The sequence below is a fragment of the Chlorocebus sabaeus genome, chromosome X, assembly GCF_047675955.1.
Source record: "Chlorocebus sabaeus isolate Y175 chromosome X, mChlSab1.0.hap1, whole genome shotgun sequence".
NCBI classification, from domain to species: domain Eukaryota; kingdom Metazoa; phylum Chordata; class Mammalia; order Primates; family Cercopithecidae; genus Chlorocebus; species Chlorocebus sabaeus.
In genome coordinates this window covers 144,264,511-144,283,472 of record NC_132933.1, presented here as the reverse complement: position 1 = coordinate 144,283,472, position 18,962 = coordinate 144,264,511, and the positions used below count along the sequence as shown (strand labels likewise).

Genomic DNA, 18,962 nt, shown 5'->3' with positions numbered 1-18,962 from the left:
TTGTATAAGCATCAGTAAGTATTGCAACAGGTATAAAGTATCTAAACATTTAAAATTTTGACCCACTTCATATTAGAATTACAATCAGATAAAAAACGTTCACCTTTGGTTCTTGGGTACTTGGGCACTGTGCATTTTCATGTATGTCCGAGTTTTCATTTTGCTCCTAAGAAATGTCTTCCTTGGGCTCTATGGATTTACGGTCATTACCACATAAATCACAGAAAGCATCTCATACAAAACAAAAACTTCCACAGTCATATTCAGATGTGTTTCAGAGGTTTGGCCCTCACTCGATAAATTTCACAGATGGCAAATGAAGCCGTCCAGATTTTTATACAAGCAAAACCAATCTTCCTCACCTCTAAACTTGGTTCTGAATAAAGCTGGAAAATTACTAACAGTTTGGAGTTGTAGCCCTTATAAGAACTGAACTCCCACTGAGATCAAAGCTGGAGTTTTGATTGGGCCCTAAATTACCGCTTTTCAATACATACACTGAAACCAAATGGGGAACAAAAGTCAAGCCAGTGAGTTCCGGCACCCAAAGGCAGAGAGAGAAGCATGCAGGCTCCCCACAGACAGATGGTTGTTACTAAGTGGCATGCCATTGTTTGTTAGATGCAAGGTTTTGAAACATAACTCTGAGCTGAAGGTTAAAGGAGAAATCTTTTTTTTTTTTTTTTTTTTTTTTTGAGACAGAGTCTCAATTTGTTGCCCAGGCTGGAGTGCAGTGGAGCGATCTCAGCTCACTGCAACCTCTGCCTTCTGGGTTCAAGTGATTCTCCAGCCTCAGCCTCCTGAGTAGCTGGGATTACAGGCGTGCACCACCACACCCAGCTAATTTTTGTATTTTTAGTAGAGACGGGGTTTTACCATGTTGGCCAGGCTGGTCTTGAACTCCTGACCTCGTGATCTGCCTGCCTCAGCCTCCCAAAGTGGAGAAATATTTTATAAAGTGAAGACAAGACTCATGCAAATATCAGATGAAAATGTACCAAAGATTTTATTTAACTCAAGAAATAGTCATATGTTACATTTGATTCAAAGGAAAAATCCCATAGATAAATAGACAACAGACAGATAAATGATAGACAGATTAAGATGGATGGATGGATGGATGGATGGATGGATGGATGGATGGATGAATAGGGTTAATAAGGAATGCTGGTGCTGAAATGGATTTACAAATATATGCAAAATGTTGTATTCCTGGAGGAAGCATCAAGTGTATTCCACTAGACAAAATTTATTTTGCATTTTCACGGACAAGAGTTAGTTATTTTCATTATCAATTTTCTACCATTTGCAGAGTGGGAAAATAGTTCAAAGCAGTGAACACTGGACAGAACTTGGAGAAGTGCAATAGAGAGAAAAATAATCTTTACTTTTGCCAATTTTCAAGTCTTTCACAATTTTTCTTGACTCTGATCATCACATTTTAACACTGGATTTTCAAAAATTAGCTGTGATTTATTTGAAGTTTTTTTTCACTATTGCTTACTATTCATTATTTCAAATCCCTGCAGTTTGACAATGTTCTATAAGCAATGTCAGAAACTGTCCATTTTTGTTTGACTTTAAGTATTTTAAGATATGTCTTTGTATTGTCAGAAGAATGCATTTTTATTGTTTCGTTTGGGTTTAGTTTTGTCTGTGTGAATGTAATGTCATAGAAGAGGGGTTGACAAACTACAGCAGCAGGCCAAATTCAGGTTGCCACCTGTTTTTGTAGAACCAGTGAGCTAAGAATGGTTCTTTCATTTTCAATGGTTGGAAAAAAAATAAGTAAAATATTATAACGTGAAAATTACAGGAAATTCAAATTTTAGTATCTACAAATAATGTTTTATTGGAACACAGACACTCTTCTTGGTCTATGTATTTTCTACTATTGCTTTTGCGCTGCAGAAGTAGAGTTGGGCAGTTGCAACAGAGACCTTATGGGCTGCCAAGACAAACATGGCTACTATGTGGTGTTTTTATAGAAGTCATTTGCTAACCACTATCCTAGAACACTGCTTTTAATGAAAAGTTACATTGAAAAGGATGATGGGATTCAGGACACACTACTCAAAATATGGCACCTTCGCATATTAAACAAACAAAAGCAGGAAAGTCTCTCCGACTTCCCCTCCTCACCCACACATACGCTTCTCCCTGATGCAGGGCATCCTGCTTAGGAAAGCTTTTCCAACATTCCAAGAAGCAGGTCAGAAGACACTCATGTGAGGGCCTCCCGATCCCTGGAAGAAAGGAACATGCTCATCTCTGAAGATGACGGGTCACAGAAAGGAACCTGAACAAACAGGCCTTGCTAAATTCCCCAGTTTATCTCCACTAGTTCACACCCTTTTTGTCCTATCATATTTCTCCATCGGTATTCACTCTTTGTCAAAGCTACCATAAAAATACACAGAATTAACCATTTACTGGAGTCTTCATTTCTTTAGGAAGGCTTCCATAGCATGTAAATCTTACTAAATAAATTTGCAAGGTTTTCTCTTCTTAATCTATCTTGTGTTAAAAGGACCTAAGTCATGAACATAGGATGGGTAGAGAGGAGGATATTTGTCCTCCTCTACCCGAAAAAGCCACTGGGAAACACAGATATTAACATGGCTCATTACAATATTTTGACTCTGTGCTATGACTACATACCAGGGCATCTTGCCCATGAATTTGAATTTCCTGTTAAACACTCCAAATCATTCCTAAGTGGGCTTTTAGGGAAATTACATACAATGAAAACAGAATGTAAGAACAAGCATTTCCTCTGAGCTGGAGGCTGTCTTTGGTTGGATATATCATTGCTTCAGGCCTCAAGTTCCTGAAGTGCACAATGAAAGAACTGCACTGGATATTCCTAAATATTCTCTCTAGCTTTAGAATTCTTCTCTCCATCCTTCATGCAAACAATGATCTCAATGGTCTGTATCACCCATGTTCCCCTACTGAGAGGAGCCATCTAAATCTTAACACAGTCAGTCCTAGGATCCATGTGTCTGTGGCTCATTCAAATAGTTTTCTCTTTCTTCATCAAGTATTTCCATCCCAGAGGACCAAATAAGTTATGAACATGAGAACTGAGCCTTAGGACCATGAGCAGAGCCTAATAGAGACTGGGTAATTCACACATTAACCTTTAATGGGTGAGTACAGAGGAACTTCAGAATGATGGAAAAGAGTTAGAACTGTGAGATTAGCAAAGAGAAAAAGCAGAAATGGATTCTAAAGGTGCACAAATGCTCTAATGGGCAAAGTAAGGGGGAGAAGATGGTTATGTCCCCATTGGTACAGTAACGGGGACTCATAAGGAATATTGCATTTTTTTTTTTTTTTTTTTTTTTTTTTTAAAAGACCACGTCTCACTCTGTTGCTAGGCTGGAGTGCAGTGGCGGGATCTTGGCTCATTGCAAACTCTACCTCCAGGGTTCAAGCAATTCTCCTGCCTCAGCCTCCCGAGTAGCTGGGACTACAGGCGTGCACCACCACACTGAGATAATTTTTGTATTTTTAGTAGAGATGGGGTTTTACCATGTTGGCCAGGATGGTCTCCATCTCCTGCCCTCGTGATCTTCCCCCCTCAGCCTCCCAAAGTGCTGGGATTACAGGCATCGGCCACTGCCCCAGGCTGGAATACTGCATGAATTTTTAAGAATGGATGAAGTAACAATAGCTGGGAATTTTCTCAGTGAGCAAAAAAGTAAAAAATTAATGCAAAGACCAAGTTCCCCCTTTGTATCACTTCATCACTAGGGCCTAGGGTATAGTAGATGCTCAGTGAGTATCTACTGAAACGGGATTAATCAGACTCTATTGGAAAGAGCAAATTAAATGTATTTAAAGAAAACGTTAAACTAGAAACATAAATAAAAGGGCTGAACAGCCACAACATTATAATATATGGGAAAAAATAGGACCTGATTTACATTATAATTGGCATGGAGTAATTTGCTATTTAAGAGAAAGGTTAATCAAAATAGGTTCTTAAAGGAATAGGCTGGCTGCGGTGGCTCACGCCTGTAATCCCAGCACTTTGGGAGGCTGAGGTAGGTGAATCATTTAAGGCTAGGAGTTTGATGCCAGCCTGGCCGAAATGGAGAAACTCCGACTCTACTAAAAATACAAAAATTAGCCAGGCATGGTGGTGGGCACCTGTAATCCCAGTTACTCAGGAGGTTGAGGCTGGAGAATCGCTTGAGCCTGTAAGGCAGAATTGCAGTGAGCCAAGATCGTGCCACTGCACAACAGCTTGGGCAACAAAAGCGAAATTCCGTCTAAAGTAAAATAAAGTAAAATAAAATAAAATAAAATAAAATAAAATAAAATAAAATAAAGTAATGTATATTGTTAAGATTGGACCAACTTAAAAATATTACTAGAATGGAAATATATCACATTTTGTCAGTATGTTTTACATTACTATAGTAATATTTCATCCCAAAAAGTATTTAGGGTAGCTTGGACTGAAAAAAAAAAGAAATTAAGATAAAAATTGTTTGCAAAAGATATTTAGATAGAATTTTTAAAACACATTATTTTTTACACCAAAGATGTATATTTACTTTCTTGATTAAAAATAGGTGATCTTATTATTTACTTACTACTAAAATTGAAGTACTAAAAATAAGTTATTGTAAAGGCATCATTTTAGGATAGATTTGATATATTTTAAAAGGCTTGGCCGGGCATAGTGACTCACGCCTGTAATCCCAGCACTTTGGGAGGCTGAGGGGGGCAGATTACTTGAGGCCAGGAATTTGAGACCAGCCTGGTCAACATGTCAAAACCCCATCTCTACTAAAAATACAAAAATAAGCTGGGCATTTTAGCAGGTGTAATCCCAGCTACTGGGGAGGCTGAGGCACAAGAATTGCTTGAAGCCAGGAGGCGGAGGTTGCAGTGAGCCGAGATCGTGCCACTGCACTCCAGCCTGGCACACAGAGCGAGACTCCATCTCTAAATAAATAAATAAATGGTTTGCCCTGTTCTGAGACTGAAACTGTGTTTAGATGTCAATTTTGCGAACAGTTTATTCTGGAGTGGCCAAGGACATACTGCATTCTTATGGGTTAAATGTTCTCTCAACATAAAAAGAAAAGAAAAGAAAAATCACCTCAATGGAGGAATTTCTAAGGAATCTATATCTGTGGGAATCTACTGTGTATCCCTAAATGAAGCTGAATCAGAAGAGTGGGCCATCTTTAGGCTGTATCTTTCTGACTTCCCAGCAGACAACAGGAACATAAAAGCAAGAAAGAGAAAATATGGCTCATTTGCTAGAACTGGGTCACAGTTTTGCCCCGAAGTTTCACTATTCACAGTAGCTATAAGGGTAAGAAAAAAAAAAAACCAAAAACTAGCGCATCAAGAGAATCAACCACTAAACTGGGCAAGAGCTCTTTCATAACTTTAAAAAAGTTATTCTATAATACTTCATATGTGTGAGGTATACAATGAGAAAATCACTGGCTTTTAATTCCACTGGAACTCAGTTTGAATCCCATGTAGGGGATTTACTGGTACTTATTAGTCAAGTGACTTTGTAAGAAAGTCATCCACCTTTTCTGAACATCTGTGACATGAAGGTGGTCATTCCAAGATGAAGCCAAGATTAATTTCACCCACACACAATTCCATCTTCATAGAACAACAGAAATGTAAACTAACAGTAACTTAAGAGAGATAGAAAGGTATTTCCTCTTCATGTGCAAGGCTGGTATGCGGCCCCACAGTATCAAAGAGCCAGATTCCTTCTATCTTTCTTGTCAGTTATTCTCAGCCTGGACTCCATCCTCAAAAGTACCTCATGGCCCAAGAAAGCTGCTGGGGCCCCTGCCATTGTTATGCCCTCTAAGAAGCAGGGAAGGACAACAGGAAGAGAACAAATGAGTGCATTTTCTAGCTAAATCAGTTCCCTTTAAAAGAGGCATTTTGAAATTTCTTCACAATGATTCCACTTGGGAAAGAAATTAGTTACTGGCCATATTTAGAAGCAACGGAGCTTGGGGAAATACAGATGTTTAACCCAAGGTGACAATGTACTCAGGTGACGAATGAGCTTTTGATTAGCAGAGAAGAGGAGAAACCGGATTAGTAGGCAAAGAGCCGTCTTTCTCACCAGTGTTAGAGAGTACATGATGACAATCAGAATTCCTAAACATAATGAGCCCCTAAAAAGGTGCTTGGCACATTCCTTGTGCTCAGTAAACTCTACATTTGTTTTCTCTCATATAATAAAGTAAAACTGCCGAGGACTATGCTCTTAATTTTTTTATAACTCCACAAATGTGTAGGCCAGGGTGTGTCAATCTCAGCATTACTGATATTTGGAGCCAGATAATCTTTGCCGTGGGAGGGCTTTTCTGTGCAGTATAGGTTCTTTATTAGCATCCCTGGCCTTGACCCACTAGATGCCAGTAACTCCTCACTCCCAACTGTGACAATCAAAATATTTCCAGCCATTGGCAATTGTTCCTGGGGGAGCAAATTGCCCTCGGTTGAGAACCACTGGCCTAGATCTGTGCTGGACAATAGGCACTCTTCTATATTCTCTAGGGTTGAGTTGTGCAGGGGCTAAAGACCCTTGAGCTCATACTGCTGATTCCATTATGTCGAACTCCGCATACTCTTGAAGTCAGATGAAGCACAGAGACGAATCTCTACAGTTAAAATGTTTTCTTCCAACCTGGCCAACATGGAGAAACCCCATCTCTACTAAAAAATACAAAAATTAGCCGGGCATGGTGGCAGGCGCCTGTAATCCCAGCTACTCGGGAGGCTGAGGCAGGAGAATTGCTTGAATCCGGGAGGCAGAGGTTGCAGTGACCCAAGATTGCAGCACTGCACTCCAGCCTGGGTGACAGAACAAGACTCCATCTCGAAAAACAAACAACAACAACAAAGTTGGGGACAGAGCACAGGCAGACAAGAGAGAGCCAATGAGAATCAGGATAGGGCTCTGGATTTTAGTCTGAGTGAGATGGAAATGCATCATTAGGTTTAAGGTAGACAGCAGTGTGATGGCACTTATATTTTTGAAGGGTTTTCCCAGCAGCCACGAGGAAATGTGACTGTTTGGGGTCAGAGTGGAAGCTAAGAGACCCATCGGGATGCTCTTGGATTCATCCCAGACAGCATGGCAGGTTGGAGGTGGGAAGAGTGCTTAGATGAGATCTATTCCACAGGGGGTCTGAAGGCGGAGCTGACAGGCTTTGCAGATGATCACCAGAAGTGATTAAAAAGTGTGTGGTTTCTAGAAAACATTATGCAAACCTAATCTTTTAAAATATATCATCAGAAAATTGCATCATTAACACTACTTCTGACTTTTCTGAGTTTTCTGACTTTTCTCTCCCTATGTTTGTACAAACTGGTTTCTAGAGTTGTTGGCCTGTAAGAAACACAATGTAGAAGACAGGGATCTATATGTCTCTACTGGTTTGTTGAGTGATCACAGAACCATCATCAACATGTACGTGACTGAATTTTCCCATCTGTAAAACTGATGACTATGTGACTACAGATTACCAGTAACCTTATTAACCTATACGTTAAGAGAAAAAGCCCACGTAGTACTTCATGAATCCCAAAAGAAATGCAAATTGTAATTATCTGCACAGGTATCCAGACATGATAACATCCAAAGGAGACAAACTTTGATTAATAAGCAAGATTCAATCCCAAAGAGTCCCAAAGAACTGTATTATATCAAACATAAACGATCCCATATATTCCAGAGTTTCAGTTGGGCTTAATCGCGACTTATTTATTGATTCTTGCTTTCTGACAAAAAGGATTGCTTTCTTTCCTTGTGAAATTCAAAGTCTCTCATGGCAGCCTTGATTAATCATTTGCAAAATATGGTTTAACCATCTATGATCCTTAGTGTACAAATTTCTTTCATTGCAATAATTTTAAAGTAATTCAAATAAACCTGTTCTAATCAAATCCCTTGTAAGTCTGTAAAAGATAATTTCTTGATGGGATATGGAAAAAATGTGTGCTTAAATAAGTATTACCAGGGTAACAAATTATCATTCCTATAATACACAATTAATATGACATTGAACAAAAAGAATACTTAGGAAATTTAATCGACCTCATAGCATTATGTGCTTTATCTGGAATGATGGCATGAAAAAGCTATCTAAAATTCCAGTTGAAGACCAATTAATATAATCAATACCAGAAAATGTCTGGACAGAACAAATGCTTAGGACATTACATAAAAAGAGTAAGTGGACTGTAACCAGGCATTTCATTCCTGCCCAGTATCTAGACAGTCAGAGACAAGCAAAGTTTATCTTCATCAAATTATTTAACGTTCACATAGGAACTCTGTTCTGTTTTATTTTATTTTATTTATTTATTTATTTATTTTGAGATGGAGTCTTGCTCTGTCACCCAGGATGGAGTGCAGTGGCCGGATCTCGGCTCACTGCAAGCTCCGCCTCCTGGGTTCACGCCATTCTCCTGCCTCAGCCTCCCGAGTAGCTGGGACTACAGGCGCCCGCCACCTCGCCCCGCTAGTTTTTTTTTTTTTTTGTATTTTTTAGTAGAGACGGGGTTTCACCGTGTTAGCCAGGATGGTCTCGATCTCCTGACCTCGTGATCCGCCCATCTCGGCCTCCCAAAGTGCTGGGATTACAGGCTTGAGCACCGCGCCTGGCCTCTGTTCTATTTCAAAATAACACTCGTGTATTCAGTGAGCATGATTGTGGAAATGCATCCTTAGAACAAAGTTTTGGGTTTAGGAATATTATTTTATAATCATTTATTGTATGTATTTGAAAGACCTTTCACAAATTAATCCTTTTCATAAATATGCTATTTCAAGATTATTATATATTCCTTAGATTACTCGTTGTTTATAAAATAAACGTGTATTTCTATTTTAGGACTAAAAGTAATATCCATGAAATACACTGTATGAAACACTATTATGATCTCAAAGTTTTACTCCATTGTTTTTAGCAAACTTTGTAAACTTCACTCATTTACATAACCTGATTACAAAACCTACTTCAGACTGGAGCTAGAGTACCATCATATATATATATATTTAGAAAACAAAGGTTTTGGTGTACTGGGATTGAGGTAAGAACTGTATTATATCAAACATAAAATGAGTAACATAATAAAGTTTATAGTACTTTAGTGTGAGGCAAAGAATACTCAAAAATGGAAAAGAGACTGTTTAATGAAAAAAATCAAATTATTTAACCAGCAATTCCTACAAAGAAACCAAAATACATGCAAAATAACATAAGTATAAATAGAACACATTAAATCTTCTCTGGTCTAACCAGAGGGCATTTTCTTCTTAGTGTTTTTTAACAGAAAATTACAAACAACAAATAAAATACAGTAGTATACAGAACCATCGATACCTGTATCTTGATGGCAGTGCTAGCTATGCAAATCGAATCTTACACATGATAAATGTCACAAAATCATATACATATGTTGCATGCATATCGATTTTGTGCTTTTGATATTGTTTTCAATTACTTAAAGTGTAACCATTGGTGGAAACTGGGCATACATGATTACTCTGTGCTGTCTTTGCAACTTACTGTGAAACTATAATTATTCCAAAATTCAAAGTTTTTTGCATCATTCATACAGGTATAGTAAACGTACCTTAGAACATTGCTTGTGATTCTGGCACCAAACCAGGGAACCATTGTTCTGCAAAAAGAAAAAGGAAAAATATTCATTATATACTCTTCTAATAGAAAGCTACACATACACAGATTTCTAATTTAAAATTATAATTTATGCATATAAGTTTTGAATATTTGCATTTTAACAAATGCAAAACCTGATGTCCTTCCCTTCCAATGACAGAAAATGTGTTTGTAAGTTTCATTTTGTTGTTGATTTCATGATGTAAACAAAGACATATAAAATACTAAAGATTCCAAGCTGTCTGAAATGAAAAAGGGTCTGAGGCAACTTTGATGGTGTGTTGAGCAGTGAAGCAGGTAAATGAACACTAGACGTTCCACCAATAGTCAGCGGTTTTGAGAAATTTACAACTTAAGCATCGTGGCTGCTTTTGACCTCAACCAATTTACAAGAATAAGAGTTTGGGATTGGGAGAAAGATCTTGTATTGGTCTGTTCTTACACTTCTATAAAGAAGTACCTGAAACTGAGTAATTTATGAAGAAAAGAGGTTTCATTGACTCACAGTTCTGCAGGCTTAACAGGAAGTATGGCTGGGAAGGCTCAGGAAACTTACACTCATGGCGGAAGGCAAAGGGGAAGCAAGCACATCTTACCATGGCAGAGCAGGAGAGAGAGAGAGCAAAAAGGGAAGTGCCACACACTTTTAAGCCATCAGATCTTGTGAGAACTCACTCACCATCATGAGAACAGCAAGGAGGAAATCCACCCCATGGTCCAATTACCTCTCACTAGGCCCATCCTTCCAATTCAACATAAGATTTGGGCAGGCACACAAATCCAAACCACATCAGATCCCATGTGAAAAGCCTTCTCTTACTCTTTCACCAAACATATGATCACAGACAAGAGACTTAACATCCCCATGCCTCAGTTTATCCATCAGTAAAGCAAGCCTAACAGCAATATCTCATGCATCAGGCCACTGGGATAGCTAAATGAAACAATAGATACACTCAATATATAACAAATATTTGGGGCAGTGTGGTGGCTCATGCCTGTAATCCCAGCACTTTGGGAGGCCAAGACGGATGGATCACCTCAGGTCAGGAGTTTGAGACCAGCCTGACCAACATGGTGAAACCCTGTCTCTACTAAAAAACATAAAATTAGCGGGGTGTGGTGGCGCGTGCCTGTAATCCCAGCTACTGGGGAGGCTAAGGCAGGCGAATCATTTGAACCTAGGAGGAGGAGGTTGCAGTGAGCTGAAATTGCACCATTGCACTCCAGCCTGGGCAACAAGAGGAAAACTCCATCTCAAAAAAAAAAAAAAACTGGACTATGATTTATTATCCTGATCATGTTTTTTTTGGTTACGTTTTTTTCTCTGGTTGGGATCTTTTAAGTCAGGTTATGCTAGGCTGGAATAGGTGGCAAAGCTAGCAGAAACCATCACCCAATAGCTAAGACGTCATGACCTCTAATTCTCTGAAGTTCAAGGTGGAGATGAGACAAAATCACCCATTTCCTATGTTTCAACGTCTAAACTTTTAATATGAAGGATACCAGTATGGATAGAGCAAGATGATACATGTTTGCAGTTATGAGAAAAGAAAATTGAACCAAAAAAATATCTTTTAGAAAATACTTTTATAGCAAGTTTATTGAGATACAATTCACAAAATTCACTCATTTACACTGTACAATTTGAGTATATTCAGAAAGGTATGCAACCATCACCACTATTTAATTGTAGAACATTTTCATCAGCCCAAAAAGAAACCTGGACCTATTTGTAGTCACTCCCATTCTGTCTTCCCCACTACTTGCCAAACCCTGGCAAACACTAAATCTACTTCTGTCTTTATCTATTTGTCTATTCTGGACATTTTATATAAGTGGAATCATACAATATGTGTCTGGCTTCTTGATGCTAAATGCTACAGCAATCTTGCTTCATGTACATTGTAGCATATATTGGTACTTCATCTTTTTTGACTGTCAGTTTCAGCTATATGGATATACCACATTTTGCCCATCCACTGCCAATAATATATCTGAATATGTCCCTTCCCAATAATAGCTTAATTATAGAATCCCCCACAAACCAGTAAATAAATCTCAGCTGTATAGGATTGGCAACTTCTTTTTAAATGTGAAGATTATTGGCTTAAAAGATCTCAGTCCCATATGAATGCTTTAACTATGAAACCTCTCTAGCATATAGCCCTACTTTTTACTTCTTCTCAGCCTTAACTCCCAATAATTCCTACACATGCTTAGGATTTTAGCCAGCCTTACCTCCCAATAATTCCTACACATTCTTAGGATTTTAGCCAGCCTTAAGTCCCAATAATTCCGACACATTCTTAGGATTTTAGCCAATCTCCTATGAACCTACATACCACCTACTGAATTCCATACGTCCACACCTGGGCCCTCATCTCTCCCCTCACATCTACGCCCCCCATGGAGACAGCAAGGTCTGAAGCTGGAGACGCATATGAACAGCCTAGGGTGAAGTTCGGTATGATTTTTGGCAGGGATTACATCAGATAGATAATTAGATTGGGCAGAGGCCAATGCTGGACAAATGATGGGCATGGTTGAGTTACTGGAAAATGAGGTGTTAGGAGAAAGCGTGTAAGAGGGCATAATATACCCTTTTATAAAACTGATGTTTTATAAAGGGAGCCATTGGCTTGGTTATAAGCTAAAAGTTCAGAGGGGCAGGCTGACTAGGGGATGGTCATAAACAGAGTGACAACTGCAAAAAGCAGGGGCCGGGCATTGAGCATGCAGAAGCTGGGGGGGCTGGGACAGGGCAGCTTTGAAGAACTTCCTACATGACAGCCAGCCTCAGCATGTTGTGCGGTGTGTAGGTTCATACGCGATTGGCTAAAATCCTAGGTATGTGAAGGAATTATTGGGAGTTAAGGTTGAGAAGAAGTAAATATTAGGGCTATATGCTAGCGGGGTTTCATAGTTAAAGCTTCCCCTGCTTCACCTGTGCAGAGTTGGCTCCTGCCAGGACTTCCAAGGACCATACCTGTCTGAGCACATCCTGGACTCAACCTGAGTGTTCCAAGCTCCTCCCCACCCAGTGATGGGAAGCAATGAGGCACCTTCTAAAGAGATTCAGGGTTGAAGTGGACAGCCTCAGACCTTGGAGACTAGATCAAAGCCAGTTCCCGAAGGTCTTTTTTAGCACCATCTTGGTTTGAAGCTTTTGAGTCTTCTTGAGTCAGGTCAGCAGGGTCCTGTTCCTTGGTCTAGAAACCTCAACATGGGCACGGGTGAGACGTCCTTCCCTTCCAGATGTTTCTTTTCCTAGGCAGATGGGCAGGACCTTATCTCTGGATGAGATCAGGGGACCCTCAGCTATTTCTGCACTTGCTGGATTCCTCTTTGGAGTTTTATCACATCCTCTCCTGCTGAATGATATACTTTACTTTGTCTGTGTCTTCGTTGCTCAACTAGATTTTTCCCTGGGGACAGGACTCCATGTTTCCTCTTTACCTGTCTGTATCACATTAGCAAGGGAGGGCAGGTCTTGGTCCTCATAGAGAAGGTACATTTCTGAGGCCATGCAAGGGTGACTGGGGTTCCAAGAGTAGGCACAGCAACTGTTGTCAACAGGTTGACAAAATATGACTAATGTGGCAATACACCTTTGACTATTATTATTATTACAGTGGCCAAATCTATGTGGCAGAAATGTGCCTTGATGTTTTAATACTCACCCCATGTAATCATCCCACAAAATGACATAAGCTTCATTTATTCATTTTACTGTTAAGAAACCTGTAGTCAGGGAAACCAAGCAAAATATGCAGAGTGACAAAGCCAGTGATTAACCTCAGTGGTAAACAACACAACAGGTAAAGCCACAGGTGAAGAAAGGAGCAAGATGCACACTCGATTTTGAAGGAATTTCCAGATATAGAACCTTGAAAGGAGAGATGAAGATTGGTCCAACAGTCCTAAATGCCGTATGTTGAGGTAGCAGCAGTTCAGATGGATGGGGTGAGGCAGAGAATAGGAGGCGAGATCAGGTACATAGACAGACAGTAGACTGCAGGATTTTCATTAGAGAAGATTTTATCTCTAGAAATAAATTTTTTAGTTTAACAAATATCAGAGAGTTAATTAAAACAAAAATAAAGAATTAGAGTCCTGAGAAGCCCTGTGCAGGACACACCTTGATATGGTTTGGCTGTGTCCCCACCCAAATCTCATCTTGAACTGTAGCTCCCACAATTCCTGCGTGATGTGAGAGGGACCCTATGAGAGGTAATTGCATCATGGGGGCGGGTTTTTCCCATGTTATTCTCGTGATAGTAAGTCTCACAAGATCTCATGGTTTTATAAAGGGCAGTTGCCTCCACACACCCTCTCTTGCCTGCCACCATTTAAGATGTGCCTTTGCTCCTCCTTTGTCTTCCACCATGATTGTGAGGCCTCCTCAGCCATGTGGAACTGTGAGTCCATTAAATCTCCTTTTCTTTGTAAATTACCCAGTCTCAGGTATGTTGTTATTAGCAGCATGAGAACAGACTAATACACACCTTGATTAGCTATCTTTTGTTCCCTTCTACTGTGTATGTTGAATGGCCAAACTTCAACAACAAAAGCACAAAGGATGCAGCAGAGATTGTCTTCAGCTGTCCAACCTCCCCTTCCCAAGTGAAAACCCTCCTGCCCTGCTCCACACCAACTCTCCTTCTTTCCTGGAATTCAATGTTCCTGATACCATTGGCTTATACACACCCATCAAAATGAGAACAAAGCCAATAGCCACAGAGCCTATTTTGAATTGGGAATTAATATCAATGCATTGCGTTGATCAAGGCATTTTCATTTCAAGCAAAATTTTCTACTAATCACAAAATGAAAAACTCTGTCATTGCAAAGAAATATTTGGGGCAATGGCAAGCATGCATAAACAATTATTATGATTAGAATGATTTTTTAAAATTAGTGAGGACAGCATGTCATAGGCTGCTTGGGATGATTAAAACGATAATCCTCGTAAAGTATTTATCAAAATGTTTGGCTCAGGATTTTTTAAAAATCCTTTGTTATCATTGATGTGATTTTGTTGTCATTTGCCATTAGTATTGTCTTTAGCAGTTTGGGAGTAATCCTAGACTTAATAGCTCCCAGTTCACAATGGATAATACCCCAGACTAACTGATTCAGTCTTATTACAGTGAGACTCAAAAGTATTTAGCATTGAAAATACTAAGATACAGTATTTTAGCAATACTAAAATACAAATAAAACTTGCAGTAAAGGGATGCCTTTCCATTCTGTTTTTTCCTTGGGTGGAAGCAATTTTTCAACATTTGCCAACAGGATGAGTGGGCAATGGTATTGGTATTTTTACTTTAATTTCCTGACTGGGCATTTATTTTCCTTTACCACGGATAGTCTGTCTCTTTTACCATATCTAATTGTGGATTGCTCACCATTTTAAAAATCAATTTTAGCAACTATTAGTACCACTTAGGTTCAATGATCATTTGTCTATTGCAAAAATTCTCATGCCCCTCATTCATCTTTTGCATTTATTTGTGAGGTTTTTCCACAAGGAAATTTTATATGCATGCACACACACAGATGCACACATGCATGCATTCACATTATATATTTGCCCTCAAAATGCATCCCTAGTTCCTTTTTGGATTTTGGGTTTCCTGTTTTTCTTAAAATAATTGCCCCCATTCTAAGGTTTGGCAGCTGTTCTGTGCTTTTACCTGTATCAGTCATCATGTGCTAAGCTATTTATCTCTACTAATAACTTCTAAGAACCCTGCCCACTAGCATCAGGGATGCCAAAAAAAAACCCAATTAATGCTGGCCACTTTGTTCGGGCCAGGTGTTACCCCATCACAATCCACCTATGTTGCTTACATATAGTACTCTTTGAGCAGAAGAGCAATGAAAAAATACAAGAATCCAGTATATTTCAATACCCTGCCCCAGGGGAAGTCCTTCGTCAGATTACAATAGCCTTCACCAGTTAAACCATTTGACAACAAAAATAAAATAGAATATTTGCAATAAAGTCTTGTACTGGCTTAAAGCCAACAAAGATAAAGAGTCAAAGTACCTTAGGCTAGAAACACATTTGCCTCTAGAACCATCATGGTAACCTCCAGGTAGGATTAGACAGTGGGACTTTTGTAATTATATAAAGATTACATCCTGTATTTTATTGGTTTAACTAGATCAAACATGAACGTTAGTCAATTCGACTTTCAAAGAGTTTATATAAGTTCAATCAAGTGCACCCTGCCATTATTTCAATGACATTTTCAAAGTCTTTTCATTCTTAGCCTTTTGATTTTTCCTTAAAGAAAGGTAATTCTTCAAAAGCTTCAAGTAAAGAAAACACATCATTCATGCAAAGACAACACACATGGGAAGAATAAAGATAAATGAAAGCTAGTTCTCTGGATACAACCATATGAAAAGAGAAAACAGGAACAGATCTCACTCATTTCCTTCAACATAGCCAGGTGTCGGCATGGAACAACTAAAGAACTAGTCAGTCTACAGTTTCCAAAATACACACCAAACTAGTGTCTAACAATGGAACTGAACATTTGAAATAGAAATCAGTCAGGAAACCCACCATAGACCTTAACTTTACCAATCAATGCTTTGACACTACAAATAATTAGCTCTGACCCTGAATGGACAATTTTGTGTCCACGCTTGGTGTAAGTTATTTTAAAGCAATAGATGAAACTATGGATACAAGTCATTATATATTTGTCCAAACCCATAGACCATACAATATCAAGAGTGAAGCGTATGTAAACTATGGACCCTGATGATGATGATGTGTCAATGTAGGTTCATCCGTTGTCACAAATGTCCACTCCGGTGGGGGATGTTGGTAATGGGAGAGGCTGCGCATGGTGGAGGTAGAGAGTATGTGGATATTCTCTGTACCTTCTGCTCAATTGCTATAAACCTAAAACTGCTGTAAAAAATAAAAAGTCTATTTAAAAGGTTCAGGAGGAGGGCTTTCTTTATATATTTGTTTGTTCATAAGTAAGATTTCTTTCAAATGTTATGGAATATCCTCAGCAGTCTTTTCATTAACCAAGAAAAAAGTCTCTCTGTATTCTACAAATATTTCACATTTAATAGAATTCTACAGGAAACAAATATTTGATCATACAGAAAGAAATACACCTGCCTCCAGACACCCAGCCTTCCCATACTGTCCTTTCTTCATAGTAAATGCCACTTCAACCAGGAAGCCTTCCCTGACCCCCATGCCCTGACTACCACAGCTCTCTCTCTGTTGCTTGCTCTTATAACATCCTGCACTTCTCCTCCCAGGAACTCTATCACACAGTGGACAAGTGTAAATTATGTGTGTTGTTTTAATTTAACGATCATCTGCCCCCCAGCCTGGAAAACCTTTGGTGGTAGTGTCTATCCCTAGCACATGTTTGCTATTGGCTCTCTGGCACACAGCAGCGTGCCTGCCACAAAGTAAATGGTCTTCGCAAATGGTACTGATTGAAGAAATAAATCAATGGAGTAGGAGGTCATATAAAGGAATTTAAGCTTTAGTTATTAGGTCCTGAGGAGCTAGAATGATATAAATAGACTGAGCTGACAAAATGTTTCATCTTCTCTGGATGGAGCTCTTAGGAAGTAGGCTCATTATTTTGTTTCCTATGATGTAAATGTCCAAGAGATTTGGCATGATAACACCCAAAACTGAACAAAGACTTGCATTTGGGATCAAATGTTATTTATATGTTATATTTATTTACATGTTATTTAATAAATAAAAATACGAATTATCTTTTTATAGGGTGTAGAGTTATCTAAAGAAAATGTATAGAACAGCAAATGCCAGACTTTTCTTCTTCTCATCATTCCCTAAACAATACAGTGTAACAGCTATTTACATAGCATTTACATAGTATTAGGTATTATAAGTAATGTACAGATGATCTTAAATATATAGGAGGATATTTGCAGGTTATATACAAACACCACACCATTTTATTTCAATAACTTGAGTATCTTCAGATGTAGGTGTCTGCCGGGGTGGGGAGGGGAGGCAGGTCCTGAAACCCTTAGGGTGCATTATAACTTCATTTCAGGTTGATATACTTTTCCTGAAACCAATAGAATTGTGTTCTTCAAGTATATTCATCCAAGAAGAACATATTGTTGTTTCAATGTAACCAGCAGTTATTTTCCACCTGTACTTTTAAAAACAACTGGCCAGGCATGGTGGCTCATGCTTGTAATCCTAGCACTTTGGGAGGCTGAGGCAGGCGGACCACAAAGTCAGGATTTCGAGACCAGCCTGGCGAACATGGTGAGACCCCATCTCAACTAAAAATACAAAAATAAGCTGGGTGTGCCAGTACACGCCTGTAATCCCAGCTACTCGGGAGACTGAGGCAGGAGAATTGCTTGAATCCAGGGGGCGGAGGTCGCAGTGAGCTGAGATCACACCACTGCATTGCAGCCTGGGTGGCAGAGTGAGACTATGCCTCAAAACAAAAACAAAAACAAAAAACTTTAGTGGGAAGCTGAGTGCCAGATAGTTGAAAGGAACAGTAGAAATGTCTAAGAAACTATCATCAGAGTGAACAGGCAACCTACAGCCTGCGAGAAAAATTTTGCAATCTACCCATCTGACAAAGGGCTAATATCCAGAATCTACAAGAAACTTAAACAAATTTACTAGAAAAAACCCAAACAACCCCATCAAAAAGTGGGTGAAGGATATGAACAGACACTTCTCGAAAGAAGACATTTATGCGGCCAACAAACAAGAAAAAAAGTTCATCATCACTGGTCATTAGAGAAACACAAATCTAAACCACAATGAGATACCATCTCAGTTAGAATGGTGATCATTAAAAAGTCAGGAAACAACAGATGCTGGAGAGGATGTGGAGAAATAGGAATGCTTTTATACTGTTGGTGGGAGTGTAAATTAGTTCAACCATTGTGGAAGACAATGTGGCAATTCCTCAAGGATCTAGAACAAGAAATACCATTTGACCCAGCCATCCCATAACTGGGTATGTACCCAAAGGATTATAAATCATTCTACTATAAAGACACATGCACACGTATGTTTATTGTGGCACTATTCACAATGGCAAAGACTTGGAAACAACCCAAATGCCCATCAGTGATAGACTGGATAAAGAAAATGTGGCACATAGACACCATGGAATACTATGCAGCCATAAAAAAGAATGAGTTCATGTCCTCTGCAGGGACATGGATGAAGCTGGAAACATTCATTCTCAGCAAACTAACACAGGAACA

At 39.1% G+C, this 18,962-nt stretch overlaps 1 protein-coding gene across 1 annotated transcript in view; it reads right to left on the bottom strand.

The window, feature by feature from the left end:
• Positions 1–18,962, bottom strand: part of ANOS1 (anosmin 1) — a 199,749-nt gene that overhangs the window by 157,714 nt on the left and 23,073 nt on the right. Inside the window, exon 2 of the mRNA XM_037986319.2 lies at positions 9,649–9,696. Within this exon, the coding sequence (XP_037842247.2) occupies positions 9,649–9,696 (48 nt within the window). The remainder of the gene's footprint in view (positions 1–9,648; positions 9,697–18,962) is intronic.